The sequence below is a fragment of the Pocillopora damicornis genome, chromosome 4, assembly GCF_964200805.1.
Source record: "Pocillopora damicornis chromosome 4, jaPocDami1.2, whole genome shotgun sequence".
NCBI classification, from domain to species: domain Eukaryota; kingdom Metazoa; phylum Cnidaria; class Anthozoa; order Scleractinia; family Pocilloporidae; genus Pocillopora; species Pocillopora damicornis.
In genome coordinates, this window is record NC_142673.1 from 10,715,310 (window position 1) to 10,733,612 (window position 18,303).

General features: G+C 39.6%; 1 protein-coding gene across 1 annotated transcript in view; it reads right to left on the reverse strand.

Annotated features, from left to right (window-relative positions):
* Positions 1-7,070, reverse strand: part of LOC113672615 (synergin gamma) — a 15,250-nt gene extending 8,180 nt beyond the window's left edge. Inside the window, exons 1-8 of the mRNA XM_027188926.2 lie at positions 6,751-7,070; positions 6,001-6,098; positions 4,861-5,320; positions 4,505-4,765; positions 2,956-3,567; positions 2,273-2,568; positions 1,226-1,315; positions 627-971 (exon numbers count right to left, since the gene is read on the reverse strand). Coding sequence (XP_027044727.2) covers positions 627-971; positions 1,226-1,315; positions 2,273-2,568; positions 2,956-3,567; positions 4,505-4,765; positions 4,861-5,320; positions 6,001-6,098; positions 6,751-6,811 — 2,223 coding nt within the window. The 5' untranslated portion in view covers positions 6,812-7,070. The remainder of the gene's footprint in view (positions 1-626; positions 972-1,225; positions 1,316-2,272; positions 2,569-2,955; positions 3,568-4,504; positions 4,766-4,860; positions 5,321-6,000; positions 6,099-6,750) is intronic.
* Positions 7,071-18,303: the final 11,233 nt, after the last annotated feature.

The following is an 18,303-nucleotide window of genomic DNA, read 5'->3' on the forward strand; positions in this document are numbered from 1 at the left end:
TGTAATCTCAAACATCACAACAACATATTAAGCAACTTTTTTTATTTCACATTAATGACCAATGAGGAACTTTGAAATGCACAATGCAAAACTTGAATTTTCATTCATAATGTAGAGAAAATGTCAGGACCCAAGAGATCCATTAAGATCACTGATCAGTTCACGTGTACCTTCACCAATATTGTCCACTGCATAACTTGTACTTATTGCAAAAAGTTATACATTGGTGAAACAGGAAGACGACTTAAGGTGACCAATTCCAAGAACACCTTTGCGACATAGAAAGAAATAACATGGATGCATCTAAACCAGTTGCTAGACAATCTAATGATTCTAAGCAGCATATGGCAGTTTGTGGCCTTTTCCAACATCTTGGCAGTTTGGAAAGCCATACAACTCTAGAACAAAAATTTAATATATTTCAAATTGGCACTCTTAGTCCCCATGGTATCAACAAGTACTTTTCATTAAACCAATATACTCTTGTTTGCTTGTCACCATATTTCCATCTATAGCATAGCTCCATTTTCTGCATATAAACACTCACACAACCCACAGTTACCTACCATCACTCTGACAAAGGGCTAATGCTCAAAACATCAACTCAGTTGATAATACTAAATTACCTTAGGAAAGTGTTCATTAGTATTGCCATCTTCTTTTTTGTTCCACCCAAAACCAGCTTGAAATAGAGGTACTCCGCCACTTTGTAGCTGAGCATTAACAGCAGGTTGTTCAGAGGATTGAAATACCCCAAATCTTTCGTTGGACTCCACTGAAGGTGATGCTGCAATGTTGCTCACATCAGGTTGAGAAACAGCCCTAAATACACTATACCTGTCATTTGGGTCAATGGTCTGATTGCTGGAGGCACCACTAAGATGTCCCATTGATATATTTTCCTCTAAAGATCCCCTATCTTTGGACTCTTCATATAACGACTCTGAGAAACTCCAGCCTCGCCCTTTATTCTAATAGATGTAATAAAATGAAATAAACTTGTTAAACTGTTTCACATAACTCATTGTCCTGCTATTTCAGACTAATATAAAATTACAAAGCCTTTCCACAATATCACCAGCAAAAAGCTGTAAGTTGTGAATTTGAGAACTCAGTTTGGTCTAACTCACTATTCCTATCAACTGCTATTTGAATTAAAAACATACCACCTGATTGTGATAATGTTTAACTAGTACACACAATGCAGTAAGACATACACCTGTACCTGCAACACATCCTCAGGAATGGATGGAATAGGAGCAGCCTTACAAGTTCCCAACTTCTCAAGAGTAAGCCGTTCTGTTTTTAAACCAGCCTATAATTTTTCACAAAAGGATACCAAGATAAAAAAAAGTAATAATGTAAAAAGGTAATACACTATAACAACAATAGAAGTGCTAACCAGTCTTTTACTCATTTCCTATGTTTTGGCCACATTGACATAGGTCAGGTAATGTATTGTGCAGGTAAAGTAAAGTAAAGTAATGCAAATTAAGTGACCCAACACATTTGGGTAGATAAATGCACGGCCTGATATAAAGTGTGGAGTTGATTGCTTGATTCAACTGAAGACTAAGTAAGTGAGCAAATTCAGACAGTCTGAGAATCATGATTGTTAATGGTAAATGAAGTATAACACACTATTACTGATGTTTCCTGGTAGACAATATATTGAACTGTAAGCAGATTATGTTTGGCATTGCAAGCTAATTTACTGTTATGTAAGTGATACATTATGTGAGCAAAGAATGTGAAATATGACATCAGTGTGTCATGAAAACTCTGCAAACTCTAGGGCCACACATGACTGTTGCACAATCATTTAACATATAAAAGACAATGATAGCTGATAAAACCTAACCACACTTATGAAAGGTTTTCCTGACAATCTGCTCATACCCAATTAAACAAAGTAAATAGAGAAGAAATCCCATTGGATAAAACTTATAAACTTATTTCAATTTGTAAAACAGTTGAAACTTTGACATAATTTAGTCACACCCTTACCCCTCTGAATGATTTTACTATGTCAAACAGACAGCTACAAATAAACCTATCTGTCACATATCTGTTGCAGTACTGCATATTCTCTGTAATGGTTTTTAATTCATACCTGCAGAATATCTGCAAAGATGTTTGCAAATATTTGACAGATATATAGGAAATTTCAAATATCTGTAAACTATCTATGCCAATCCACATGCATCTAATACATATGTAGGAGAACAAAGAGTTAATTATGTAATGACACTGAAAATAAATGAACATCTACCTGACCCAGAGCAACCAATCCTAACACAATTCTCAGTTCCAACATGTTAAGCTGACCTGGAACTGCTCTATTAGCCTGGTTCCAAATATGACCAAGCTGGTCACGAGGAAGATCAGAAGCCATGAGGATGGGAAACAAACCACTAGTGTCAATAAGATCATCACATGGATTGCTTGTTCTCTCTGCTATCTCTTTATAAATTCCTGGAAGGTCTGTACCATGAACACACCACTCAGGAAGACTTACACCATACAACAGCTCTAGTTTCCTTTCAGTTGTGTCTTCAGCTTCAGTATCTGAAAGATACATAAAAATAAAACATCACTTGAAAATACTTTAAACAGCATTTTTTTTTAAGTTTCAAGACCTCCCTAGTCATAATAGTGCTAATGATCTACTAAGTTTGTCAACTTTGTGGCTTGATTGAAAATGTTGAATACCTTACTTTTAGAGAATTATGTTTGAAAATATTACTGAACAATACATCATTTTCTAATATGAGACTACTTTCCAAAATTGTCAGTGACAACATTCTCTTTCAGGTCCATATCATTTCCTCAGTTCTATGGTTACCCTTCATGAATGACAAAATTGTGTTGGGACTACACCCTGATAATAGAATTTCATTATTCTAGGATAATAGCATCATATTTTTAGCTCTGTAAGAGAGCTTACATTCTGACCTGTTTCCTGGGTAGATTCTGTTGAATGTTGTTGCAAGTTAGACTCTCCACCAGTTTCACCTCCATAATGGCCAATAGTAGGTGATGGATAAACATTATCTGGGGCTAATTTGCTTATTGGGAAGGTTGTGCCTTGCTGATTTCCAATGCCAATTTGCTTATGATGTGTGTCTGTTAGTGGCATTGTTCCTCCACTTGGTGTATTCTTGGCAACATCAGAAACCATCTCTGATGCACTAGTCCCCACAAGCTGGGTTATATGACCTCCTTGGGTAGATACACCGTGTATGCTTCTGCTTCTGTGACTGGAATCTCTCACAAAAAGAGGCACCTGGCTCCCTTGAGCAACATCAGAAGGTCCAACCCATGAGGTTGCAGTTGGAGCACAGACACCTGTTGTTTGCACTCCATGTAAAGATAAAGTTGCCAACATATTTTGTGCAGGTGGAAAACTGTTGTGCTGAATTTGATTTGCAGAACTGGTGGCAAAAATGTTCCTGGATGGTTCTCCAATAGTACCATGGAATAACTGAGTTTGAGAAAACACATTCATGTTGCCACCAACATTAGGAGAGGCTGGTGCACCTGAACCCATAGCATGAAAGGAACTACCTGTAGGTTTAGTGAGTTGGAAACAAGGTTATTAATTCAGGTTGTGAGCCTTGTCTGGGATTACAAATTCATGTTTTTCAGAGGAAACAGGACTGAGAGAAGAGAGGTGAGACTTTGCCGGGACACAGAAAAGTGAACAGGTCGCTGAGCAATTAAAAAAGGAAGCAACCCTAGTTGTATTTCTAAAACATTTTAAGACAATATTGAAAGATAAGGTTTCTCATTAGAGTCCAAAAATGCTAACAGTTATCCAATTATACATTGTATAGTTTCTGGAGCATGCTTCCCTTTTAAGAAGGAAATACTAATGTTATGTATCATGTCACAAATAAAATAAATTTCATCAGTAAAACTTTTTACCGCAACATAATAAAGAACAATCAAATCCTTGACCTCACACTTTTAAATAAAGGTAGATACAAAATAAAGTTAGAGACAGAGTTTTTTTTTTAAGTCTTGTCACAAGCATGGGACAAAAAAAATTGGGACAAGGATCAAACTTTAGACCTTTGGATTCCGTGCTCTGATGTTCCACCACTGAGCCATACTCTGTGGTAAGCAAGGCCCATTACAAAGTTCACATCAAAAAAACTTACCACCTTTCTTATTCTATTTACAAGACATAAAGTTACTTAACCCTTTAACTCCCAGAAGAGATTAACATATAACTTCTTCCTATAATATCTAAACACTATCCAGCAAACAGGTTATGAGAATATACAAACTCATCAGGTAAAAATTGTTATCTTGATCTAACACCACATTCTTGTAACTTATTTATGGGGAAATGTGTAGTGGCTAAAGGGGAGAATTAATCAGATCTTGGGAATTAAAGAGTTAACAAGAAATTTAACAATGATATATGAGAAAAAAGTAAAAAAAAAAATTGAAGTGAATAAAATAAAATAAAAAATCCAAACAGTAATAAATAACAAACCTCCACCCTGTGCCATTACTTGAGCTGCTCCCTGAAAGTCACTGAAATCTGCATCACCACCACCACCACTTTGGGCTGGAAAAGATGGTCCTTGTGAAAAGTCCCCAAAGTCATCCATGTCATCAGGTTGCTTATTAGATGTCACTCTGCTTACCAGACCCGCTTGGGGATTCAAATGTCCTGAAGTCATAAATCCTGAACCCCACTGGCCTTGAGTGGGATCTGAAGACTGACTTGTGGCAATGCCACCAGGCCGGGAAACTATTAACATGGATAGTATATAGCACAGTTATAACAAATTAAATCTTTGATATTGTTTCACTAGAAATGAGTTTTAAAAGCATAAAAATACTTACATATGCTGGATGCTTTTTTTGCTTGTAACTTGGATTCTGACTCCTTGCCAAGGGGCCCAATTAAATCAGCAATTGACGAATTTCCACTATTTTTGTTTTTACCAAACAAGCTGTTTAAAGCATCTGGGTTTGACAATTTTTTGGCAGTGAAAGACTGCTGACGTTTGCGTTGTTGAGCCTCAAATTGCTTTTTCTTGATTAGCTCCTCTTGTTTCTTAGCATTTTCTTCAGCTTGTTTTCTTTGCTGATCCATCCTCATTTGTTGCTGCTTTGGAAACTGGTGACCCAGCTGCACATTTGATGGAAATCCTCCAATTTGAAGACCACTCTGAGGTACATTTACCATTTGAGGTTCCATTTGAGACCTCACATGTGAGTTCATTTGAGGACCCATTTGTTGACTCATTTGAGATCCCATGGGTAACCCTATCTGATATCCAGGAAGAGGACCAGCAAACCTCTAAAAACAATTGAGAACGACACATAAAATCTCTTGGTCACATCAAACTTTACATCCTTGATATCACAGATACTATAAGTAAAGCATTTATTGACAGGTAGATGATCAAAAGTTTAGTTGATAAGAGCCGATGATGATCGGCTGATGGTCAGCTAAAAATCATTTATAGTCAGCCACTGGTAAACCAAGTCACCCCACTGATGGCTAGCTTGTGTCTTGGTCATGATATTGACAAACAATTTAGATTTTGGCCAACCATCAATGGTTGTGAACAATTTACTGACTAGTGGCTGACTAATGGATGACAGGTGACTAACTATTGATACTCAACAAGCCACTATCAACTGATATCAATTACTTTAAAACTGGTATACTGATTGGAAAAAAGTAAGCTTATCAACTGGAAGACTGACGGATACAGAGTGTACATCAAGCACATCGACTTAAAGTACACGAAATTCTATCCTTCAACAGCAGGTGTTGAAGGCAAAGCCATCTAAAGAACCTTGCTTATAAAACGTACAAGAGGTGTGCCTCTAGATAAATACAAGCTCAAACTCAATGAACAAAATTTGTCTAGATTTTTAAACAATTTAATATTCTCAATCCTGGGTTTTTTCTGATACCAAATATAAATTTAATGGGGAGGTATTAAAATATTTACAATTATGATATCTCACCTGGCCTTGATGAGGACCAAAACCCTGAACACCATGTGGTTGTCCGAGTTGAAAACCTCCCATCTGTTGAAATGATGCTGGTATTTGACTGAAGTTACCTTGAAAGACAATGGCGAGATTAGATGGTAACATAAAGCTCTGACTAGCGACATTAATTTGTGTCAATATATAGCGTTCTCCTTTTCAGACAGTAACCAGTAAAATTTACCGCCAGTACTACCTCTTTATTACCGTTTGAAATTGCTTGGAATTCTTAAAAATTCAACAGGTAGAAGGATTCCTTTACGGGTTTGAAAACTTATTTTACCTGTTATGCTTAAAATAAGGAAGAACACTGAATATATCTTTTGTGCTCTCTCTTTAGTCAAACAATACAGGCGCACAGCACCAACCTCACCGTTTGCATGACCATGCATCACAGTATACAGGGTCTTTTTCAAGTTAAATAAAAAAGTTACCTTGCCGCATCGACTACCTTGGATTATCATTGTCATGTTATTGCACTTTATTTTTCTGTGAGACGACAGGGCATCGACATAGAAGGGAGACAGAAATTTGGAATGGTCTATAAGTTGGGTCTTAGAATGTATCGCCTATATATCAACATTGAGGGCGAGTATTACTACAAAAACTTTAATGCAAGGTTGCAAAATGAACTTATGTAACAACGTTTCGCCAAGACTGAGTTAGGTCTCGATACATCAGCACCTGCTCAATCCAGGATCCCCAAAAAGAGAGAGCCTTGCTTACCTTGATTTTGCGATGGAGTCATCTGCCCTGAAGCTGGAATGTTAAATTTATTGAAAGCCATTTTATTCTCCGCCTTCGTTACAAAGATCTTCACCGGAGGTTTAACGGAATATAACAAATTATGAAAGAAAAATCAGATGAATCAGACGTCATCCGCCATAAATGAACTCCACTGAGAAAGTCGTGTATGCCACATTCAAACAGAACCACTGTGAAATTTAAAGTGCTTCTACAATTAAATTTAGGGAATAAACGCCATGGCTGAATGCCATATGTACGACAAAATGGCTGACAATATATATGCTCTAACCTTCATGTAAAACTTACAATATGTCCTAGTTAGCTTTATTCTTCCACCTTAACCCATATCTACCCTAAGTTAGCCATGTTCTACCACGTTAACCCACATCTACCCTAAGTTAGCCATGTTCTACCACGTTAACCCACATCTACCCTAAGTTAACCATGTTCAACCACGTTAACCCTCATCTACCCTTAGTTAACCATGTTCTACCACATTTACCCACATCTACCCTAAGTTAACCATGTTCTACCACGGTCACCCACATCTGCCCTTAGTTAACCAAGTTGTACCACGTTAACCCACGTCTACCCTATGTTAGCCATGTTCTACCTCGTTAACCCACATCTACCATAAGTTAGCTATATTCTACCTCGTTAACCCACATGTACCCTAAGTTAACCATGTTCTACCACGTTGACCCACATCTACAATAAGTTAGCCATGTTCTACCATGTTAACCCACATCTACCCTAAGTTAGCCATGTTCTACCACATGTACCCTAAGTTAACCATGTTCTACCACGTTAACCCACATCTACCCAAAGTTAACCATGTTCTATCTCGTTCACCCACATGTACCCTACGTTAACCATGTTCTACCACGTTGACCCACATCTACCATTAGTTAACCATGTTCTACCACGTTAACCCACATCTACCCAAAATGAAAACCATGTTCTACCTCGTTCACCCACATGTACCCTAAGTTAACCGTGTTCTACCACGTTGACCCACATCTACCCTAAGTTAGCCATGTTCTGCCTCGTTAACCCACATCTACCATAAGTTAGCCATGTTCTACCACGTTAACCCACATCTACATTACGTTAACCATGTTCTACCACGTTCACCCACATCTACCCTAACTTAACCATGTTCTACCACGTTAACCCACATCTACCATAAGTTAACCATGTTCTACCACGTTAACCCACATCTACCCAAAGTTAGCCATGTCCTACCTCGTTAACCCACATCTACCATAAGTTAGCCATGTTCTACCACGTTGACCCACGTCTACCCAAAGTTAGCCATGTTGTACCACGTTAACCCACATCTACCCTGAGTTAGCCATGTTCTGCCTCGTTAACCCACATCTACCATAAGTTAGCCATGTTCTACCACGTTAACCCACATCTACCCTAAGTTAACCATGTTCTCCCACGTTGACCCAGATCTACCCTAAGTTAGCGATGTTCTACCACGTTAACCCACATCTACCCTAAGTTAGCCATCTCCTACCTCGTTGACCCAGATCTACCCTAAGTTAACCTTGTCCTACCACGTTAACCCACATCTACCCAAAGTTAGCCATGTCCTACCTCGTTAACCCACATCTACCATAAGTTAGCCATGTTCTACCACGTTGACTCACATCTATCCCAAGTTAATCATGTTGTACCACGTTAACCCACATCTACCCTAAGTTAGCCATGTTCTGCCTCGTTAACCCACATCTACCCTAAGTTAACCATGTTCTACCACGTTAACCCACATCTACCCTAAGTTAACCATGTTCTACCTCGTTCACCCACATCTACCCAAAAGTTAACCATGTTCTACCACGTTAACCCACATCTACCCTAAATTAACCATGTTCTACTACGTTGACCCACATCTATCCTAAGTTAACCATGTTCTACCACGTTGACCCACATCTATCCTAAGTTAACCATGTTTTACCACGTTGACCCACATCTACCCTAAGTTTACCATATTCTACCACGTTAACCCACTTCTACCATAAGTTAACCATGTTCTACCACGTTAACCCACATCTACCCTAAGTTAGCCATGTTCTATCACGTTTACCCACGTCTACCATAAGTTAACCATGTTCTACCACGTTGACCCACATCTACCCTAAGTTAACCATGTTCTATTACGTTAACCCACATCTACCCTAGCTTAACCATGTTCTACCACGTTAACCCACATCTAGTCTAAGTTAGCCAAGTTCTACCACGTTGACCAACATCTACCCTACGTTAACCATGTTCTACCACGTTAACCCACATCTACTCTAAGCTAGCCAAGTTCTACCATTTTGACCAACATCTAACCTAAGTTAACCATGTTCTACCACGTTAACCCACATCTACTCCAAGTAAGCCAAGTTCTACCACGTTAACCCACAACCACCATAAGTAAGCCATGTTCTACCACGTTGACCCACATCTACCCAGAGTAAACCATGTTCTACCACGTTAACCCACATCTACTCTAAGTTAGCCAAGTTCTACCATTTTGACCAACATCTACCCTAAATTAACCATGTTCTACCACGTTCATCCACATCTACCCCAAGTTTACCATGTTCTACCACGTTAACCCACATCTACTCCAAGTAAGCCTAGTTCTACCACGTTAACCCACATTTACCATAAGTTAGCCATGTTCTACCTCGTTGACCCACATCTACCCAGAGTAAACCATGTTCTACCACGTTAACCCACATCTACTCTAAGTTAGCCAAGTTCTACCACGTTGACGAACATCTACCCTAAGTTAACCATATTCTACCACGTTGACGAACATCTACCCTAAGTTAACCATGTTCTACCACGTTATGCCACATCTACCCTAAGTTAGCCATGTTCTACCACGTTCACCCACATCTACCCCAAGTTTACCATGTTCTACCACGTTAACCCACATCTACTCCAAGTAAGCCTAGTTCTACCACGTTAACCCACATTTACCATAAGTTAGCCATGTTCTACCTCGTTGACCCACATCTACCCAGAGTAAACCATGTTCTACCACGTTAACCCACATCTACTCTAAGTTAGCCAAGTTCTACCACGTTGACGAACATCTACCCTAAGTTAACCATATTCTACCACGTTGACGAACATCTACCCTAAGTTAACCATGTTCTACCACGTTATGCCACATCTACCCTAAGTTAGCCATGTTCTACCACGTTCACCCACATCTACCCCAAGTTAACCATGTTCTACCACGTTAACTCACATCTTCCCTAAGTTAGCCATGTTCTACCACGTTAACCCACATTTACCCTAAGTTAACTATGTTGTACCACGTTAACCCACATCTACCCTAAGTTAGCCATGTTCTACCACGTTCAGCCACGTCTACCCTAAGCTAGCCATGTTCTACCACGTTCACCCACATCTACCCCAAGTTAACCATGTTCTACCTCGTTAACTCACATCTTCCCTAAGTTAGCCATGTTCTACCACGTTAACCCACATTTACCCTAAGTTAACTATGTTGTACCACGTTAACCCACATCTACCCTAAGTTAGCCATGTTCTACCACGTTCAGCCACGTCTACCCTAAGCTAGCCATGTTCTACCACGTTCACCCACATCTACCCCAAGTTAACCATGTTCTACCTCGTTAACTCACATCTTCCCTAAGTTAGCCATGTTCTACCACGTTAACCCACATTTACCCTAAGTTAACTATGTTGTACCACGTTAACCCACATCTACCCTAAGTTAGCCATGTTCTACCACGTTCAGCCACGTCTACCCTAAGCTAGCCATGTTCTACCACGTTCACCCACATCTACCCCAAGTTAACCATGTTCTACCTCGTTAACTCACATCTTCCCTAAGTTAGCCATGTTCTACCACGTTAACCCACATTTACCCTAAGTTAACTATGTTGTACCACGTTAACCCACATCTACCCTAAGTTAGCCATGTTCTACCACGTTCAGCCACGTCTACCCTAAGCTAGCCATGTTCTACCACGTTCACCCACATCTACCCCAAGTTAACCATGTTCTACCTCGTTAACTCACATCTTCCCTAAGTTAGCCATGTTCTACCACGTTAACCCATATTTACCATAAGTTAACCATGTTCTACCACGTTAACCCATATTTACCTTAAGTTAACCATGTACCACGTTAGCCAAAATCAACCCTAAGTTAGCCATGTTCTGCCACATCTACCCTTAGTTAGCCATGTTGTACCACGCTTACCCACATCTACTCAGTTAGCCATGTTCTACCACGTTGATCCATGTCTACTCTTAGTTAACCATGTACTATCACGTTAACCCCCATCTACCCTAATTTAACCAAGTTGTACAACGTTAACTTACATCTACCCCAAGTTAACCATGTTCTACCACGTTAACCCACATCTACCCTTAGTTAACTACGTTGTACCACGTTAACCCACATCTACCCCAAGTAAGCCAAGTTCTACCACGTTAACCCCCATCCACCCTTAGTTAAACACGTTGTACCACGTTAACCCTTATCTATCCTAAGTTAACCACGTTAACCCACATTTACCCTTAGTTAACCATGTTGTACCACGTTAACCCACATCTACCCTTAGTTAACCACGTTGTACCACGTTAACCCTTATCTATCCTAAGTTAACCACGATAACACACATCTACCTTTAGTTAACCACGTTGTACCACGTTAACCCTTATCTACCCTAAGTTAACCACGCTGTACCACGTTAACCTACATCTACCCTAATTTAACCAAGTTGTGCGACGTTAACTTACATTTACCCCAAGTTAACCACGTTGTACCACGTTAACCCACATCTACCCCAAGTAAGCCAAGTTGTACCATGTTAACCCCCATCTACCCTTAGTTAACCAAGTTGTACCACGGTAATCCTTATCTATCCTAAGTTAACCACGTTGTACCACGTTAACCCACATTTACCCTTAGTTAACCATGTTGTACCACGTTAACCCCCATCTACCCTAAGTCAGCCATGTTCTACCACGTTAGCCCATATTCTACCAAGTTCACCCCCATCTACCCTAAGTTAGCCATGTTCTACCACGTTAACCCCCATGTACTCTAGGTCAGCCATGTTCTACCACGTTAGCCCACGTTCTACTACGTTCGCCCTCATCTTCTCTCAGGAATGCACGTTCTACCTCATAATCTCCCATCTACCCTGAGTTAGTCACGTTTTAATCACGTTTACCCTAATCTACCCCATTTTAAGTTCGTGTTTTCTGGTTGACCGACATATACGTCAAGTTAACCTTGTTTTCTTACGTTTAGGCCCACTTAACTCAGGTCAGTCTCGTTTAAGTTTGTTCACCCGCACATACTCTGAGTTAAGCACGTTTTTGCACTTTCACCCTCATGACAACTGATTAGGGTTTCAATATTGATATATTACGATATGATTAATGGCCTCTTATTTATAAAGGCAAAGAGGGTTTTTGATACCGTGAACCGTAGGAAGTTTTGTTTAAGAAATAGGGTGTTAAGGGTTTGACGGCCTTCTCTCAAGTGGCTCTATAGGTGGCTAGAAAACAGTCAAGCTATATATTTAACTATCAGCAACAAGAGTATCATTGCATGGTATTGAAAAGCAACGTTTGGGATATTGTCAACAAGATATTCTTAGAACTAGCAAAAACGAAATGCAGTTCATTATTTGATCCGTCATCAGAAATGTGGGAATATAATTTCCTGGTTAGTTTTAAGTTGCCCTTTATCGTTGCAATTCCTTTAGACTTAAGCCTTTTTTCTTCACCCCCTATCTGTCCGTTGCGTCTCCCGTTTCAGTGTAAGATTGCTCGTTTATCGTCAAGTAATTTAAAAACTCATGAGGTAATCATCTGTCCTGAGTTTTATGAATTAAAGGTTATTTAGAAAATAAGGGAGTAGAAATTCAATTAATAACGCAGTTACAAAAAGAATTGATTAATTACTTTCTCCAGGGGAAAACGATACCGTACTCAGGTGTATTTCGCAGAAGTTTTGCTAAGAAACCTCGGGAAGGGTGATGGGGTTCTCGACGATAAGATAAATCCCACTTCGAGCATTCGTGTGGTTTGTTTGTTTAAGAGAAGAACACCCCTGATATCAGGACAAAGTAAGGTTCTAAATAAAGTATTGCAAGGTTTTATTATTACAGTTATCATTTCTGAGTGAAGGCACTGGAAGAAGGTTTGGAGTGATCATCTCTCACAAAATTGGTCAACTAAAAGTGGGAGCTCATACCAAAAACTATGTAACTAAGGGTGACTACTATAATGCGGAACTGGCCGGCCAGAACTTTTTTTCTTTTCTTTGTCTTTTCTTTTGTTTTTGTTTTGTTTTTATATCTGTATAAAGGAAATTTCGTTACTAATCAGAACTGTATATCAGATCGATCGGGTTTTGTAGCGGAATCGACAACCACGTTTACAGAAAGAGCTAATGAGTTTAGAATGAAATGTGTGTTTGATCGTGAAATCGGAGACTTGGTGATGAAAGTGTGTTGTAACGTCCTTAAAGTTTCGATTATCACCATTACCTCAAGTCGCTCTACACCTGTCGTTCCATTTGTGCCTGATAGTCCATTGAGTACCACGCCATATACATCGCTTTCCACTATTACCAAATCTATACTTCAGGTATGTAAGCCGACCGACGAAATGTTATAATTGAATCCTGGTGGTTGAGTCGTCCTTGCTAGGTTCCCTTGAAATTTATATCAGTTTGTTGCGATAGACGGTTTATTAGAAATAGTCTAATGTAATATACCAGACTACATTTCTCGGGATTATTTTAGTTTGACACTATAATTCCCTCTATTTGCCTATTTACCATACGTTCAACTTCAAATAAAATATATGTCTCGTCAATACCCACACACACACACACACACACACACTTTTTATGAGAGCTGACATAAGGCAAGTAAATTTATTGCCAAATTGAAATCACAATGAGCTTTCATAACGTCCCTAGCTGGTTTATGCGATTGTCCGATTTTGTTATCACTCGTATAATTACTGACCGAATTAGACTGTACCCAGTCCTATTACCATTACTAGTCATAACTTTAACAAAATTCTGGAACATAATCGAGCACCGATAGAACAATGTATCCGTCATACTTGTAATTTGACAGTATAAGACGACAGTTGATACTTGCCTGTGTAAGTGTACAATGCGCGTCATGTGCGCGTGCTGTTGTCGTGTAAATATAACACACCAGCACGCACACATGACACGCATTGTACACTTACACAGGCAAGTGTCAACTATCGAGTTAACCGTTGTTTCTTTTTTGTATAAAAATGCATTAGTGATGTCTAGTCTCTTTCTCATATTCGTCATAGTTTTGACTAATTCGTGTCGTCCAATTCTGTCTCTAATCATACTCGTGATTAACAAGTCGTACTTCAGACCAACCTGATTAGTGCACAGTTCTATTTATTTTCCGTTGCGATGTCTACATATGTAGATATAGTTTTGTTATGGACTTCAAAGTCAAGTTTACTGTAACAAAGGTTGCCATATCGATGTCATTGCAATGATAATAAGCAGGGGATAATAGACTCTTGTTGATGATAGTTAAATGTATAAATGTACTCTGGGTAGATGTGGGTCAACGTGGTAGAACATGGTTAACTTAGGGTAGATGTTGGTCAACGTGGTAGAACATGGCTAACTTAGGGTAGATGTGGGTTAACGTGGAAGAATAAAGCTAACTAGGACATATGGTACGTCTTACATGAATCTTATAGCATATATATTGTCAGCCATTTTGTCGTCTATATGGCATTCAGCCATGCATGGTGTATATACCAAATAATGATTTCATTTCTCCTTTGTACGGGTTACCGTAGTAGAACATGGTTAACTTAGGGTAGATGTGGGTTAACGTGGTAGAACATGGTTAACTTAGGGTAGATGTGGGTTAACGTGGTAGAACATGGCTAACTTAGGGTAGATGTGGGTTAACGTGGAAGAATAAAGCTAACTAGGACATATGGTACGTCTTACATGAATCTTATAGCATATATATTGTCAGCCATTTTGTCGTCTATATGGCATTCAGCCATAGTGTATATACCAAATAATGATTTCATTTCTCCTTTGTCAAAAAAAGTGTTTATATCCCCTCATTACTCCTGTCTGTACCTGTTTCTTTCCGAGGAAAAAGGAAATATTTAGCTCTGAAAATTTGGGTTTTCAAGTCCGCCGTAGTAAATTTTCGTTCCAGCGACCCTGCGGTGAGGAGATTGGAATAGCGATACTTAAGTTGCGTGTTATTCTTTGAGAAATACAAAAGTAATATAAAAATGGAGGTAGCGGTACTAAGATTCCCTGAACGTGGAAAAAGGTCAAGAATTCAAACCTGGCCGTTCCCTTAGTCGCTAGATACGTCTTGAATACCGCGTAATTGTTACTAACTGCCTCCATGATTGTGTACTGTATGGCGTCAGGCTCTACATACCTCTAGCTTGCCATTTTTCTGCTATTTAACCTTTCCTTTCTCCTCTCTTCCAGACCTATAACATCTTTTTGTTGTTTTATTTTGTTTGTTTGTTTTTCTCTAAACCGTTAAGTGCAATCTTCGCCACAATAAAGTTGAATTTTGAACAACTTCCCCCTTCTACCCACTCCCCCCTCTCCGCCCCACCGCCTTGTCCAAGTAGGCAACTAGAAACTGGGTCGTCTGACAAGGGTTTTCGCCTGAAAATTAATTCCATATTATATATTTGAGGCCTAATTTAGGTATTTTACATTTCTACCACCCCATTCTCTTGCCTAAAAATTTACAATAGGATAAATTTATGCACCTAAATTTTACATTAGTTTCTTTGAGGTAAGAACAAAGAACTTTAATTCATCATTGTTTAATTGCTGTATGAGAGTGCGAGTTCATCTCAAGGTTCGCTTGGGCGCATTATTTTTCTACTTTTCAAACAATGCATGGACCCTCACTCACTAGGAACGACGTTGGGAGATGCGCTAGCAGGTTGCATCACTACTGTCATGAGGCTTGCACCGATCCGATGATGAACTATGCGGGGCCAATAAGCTGACCTTGTACGATTGCCGAGTTTCACATGATCAGGTATCATCGCGATAGCTACACCCAAGGACAGTGAATCTTCGGCGGCAATTTTCTCGAGACGATGACTTGCTTTTTCGTACTAGTGGTGTGCATGGGGTGTCTTAGTGACGCGGATCCTGTGTCGCTGGGAAAAAGTTTGAGCAGTACCACAACAAGCTCGTCTCGTCTCTTGTTTCGTGTTATTGGACAGTGCTTAATATAGCAACTTATCCTAACTTCAGATGGAACGTGATTGTTAAGCAAGGCTATACGTTAGGAGAAGCTTCAGAGAACAGGCTATCAACCCCTGGTTGACCCTAGATTGACTGTTTTTCGATTAGATCGCCACTAAGTTGATTAATCTTCGGACAAATAACTCCGTCTGGCACGTAAGAAAGAGAACGTCTGCACCAAAAACTTTAAAACAAGTACCGTAATATTGTAATGTGTAACAAGGATAAGAACGTCTGACCGATAAACGACGATCGTAAAAAATGTCGGACGAGTGGATTTCACAGGCATATCAGTCCATCCAACCTTTTCGACATACGCTGATCCGGTGTCAGAGCGGATTTGGACCCCCCGCGGATTTGGACCCCCGGTCCAAATCCGCTAGCGGATATGGACCCCCCTTCGCAGATTTGGACCCCCCTACCAAACTTTCCTTTTAAGCATCCTTTGTATCATATTTGGTAACAAATTCTATTTGCAAGCTTTTTTGTTGATGTTCTTTTCAATGTCAACACAACATTTCCTTAATAAGGGTAAAAAAAAAAACAAACAAAACAGCCATTTCGTTCCAGTTCTACCGCATCATTATAGCGAGTCGCACAGTATACGCAAGAATTAGATGTGAACAAACTACTGCATTCGAACTATTGAAATTGTTACAATAAATTTTTGCTTCTTCTGATGCGAATCAACATTGGTAAGAAACGTCATAACAATAGTGGAGACTATTGCGTCCAGTCACAAAAATAACTCAGTCTGATTTTCTAAAATAATAACCTTAACACCTTAACAATTACGAAGACGTCTAGAGTCTGGCAATCTGCAGACAATGCAGAGCCACTCGCCCTCCGCAGCTCATGTGTAACCTTTCCTCGCACAACTTGCACTGTACCATGTCGTCCCAACACTCGGGCATTGAACAATGACAAAATAAGTTGGTGTCACAAGTTTGTCTCTTATTGAATCTAGCGGTGTTCGACTATCGCGGAAAAGGTTCAAAAACGAGACCTCTCCAGACATTAAACTAAATTCTTGCCCATTTTCCCTTGGTCAAAAGAAACATCCGACGGAATGCCAGTTCGTATGCATGAACGATACGCATATTTTGAATTAAAAACATACTTAAGTACGCACTGGAACGTTAAGGATGATGTTTTCACTCAGTTTTGTTGGGGGCTCCAAATCCGCGGAGGGGGTCCATATCCGCTGGCGGATTTGGACCGGGTGGTCCATATCCGCTGGCGGATTTGGACCGGGGGGTCCAAATCTAGGAGGGTCCAAATACGCTGGGACACCGGCAAGTACTAAAACATGGAACGACCTATAACCACCTAAAACCACCTACAACCATCTACAACCACCTCAAAAATGTCAACAACGACCTACAACCACCTCAAAAACATCTAGAACAACACGCAAACTATCTAAAACCTAAAACCATCTAAAAAAAGGCATAAATGTCTTAACTAAGGCGAAACGACAATATGTCACGTACATGAAATACGAGAATCGAACGAAACCTCCACCTCCCCCTGAAATCTTACTCTCCCTGGTCCCATGTATAATCAACCATCTCACGAAATGAAATGCGAGAGCATGCCAACTATATTTTTTATTATCTCAGTGGTAAAAGACCTAAAGAGCTTTACAAAATAAACTATCAAGTTACAAAAAATAGTAAAGTAAAATAACAAACTCGTAGTCAAGACTGACTTGACTTAGCTTTTTCAATCCTGGGTACCAGCTGACGTTTTGGCTCACGTCTAGAAAAAGTACGAGTGAGAATGATCATAAGAAATATTTCAAGCGAACTGTGTGTACATTTGGAATCTTCCTTTGGCACGAACGCCATCGTGCTGGTATTCATACAGCATGCAGTTGCACGAGTGATGCCACTTACGCAATAGTGACTCACGTTTTGCTCCAATTACATTTCCATTGCTGAGATTATAAATGGAGAAAAACACTATCTTAGACCATTACGTAATCAAATGAAACGTGAGCTAAAACGTCTGCTAGTAAAGTTCTTTAGGTCTTTTACTACTGAGGTAATAAAAAATATAATTTCAATTCGTCAGATAGTTGATTATACATGGAACCGGGGAGAGTAAGATTTCAGGGGGAGGTGGAGGTTTCGTTCGATTCTCGTATTTCATGTACGTGACATGTCGTTTTGCCTTAGTTAAGACATTTAGGCTTACACTATTTTGCGAAACGAA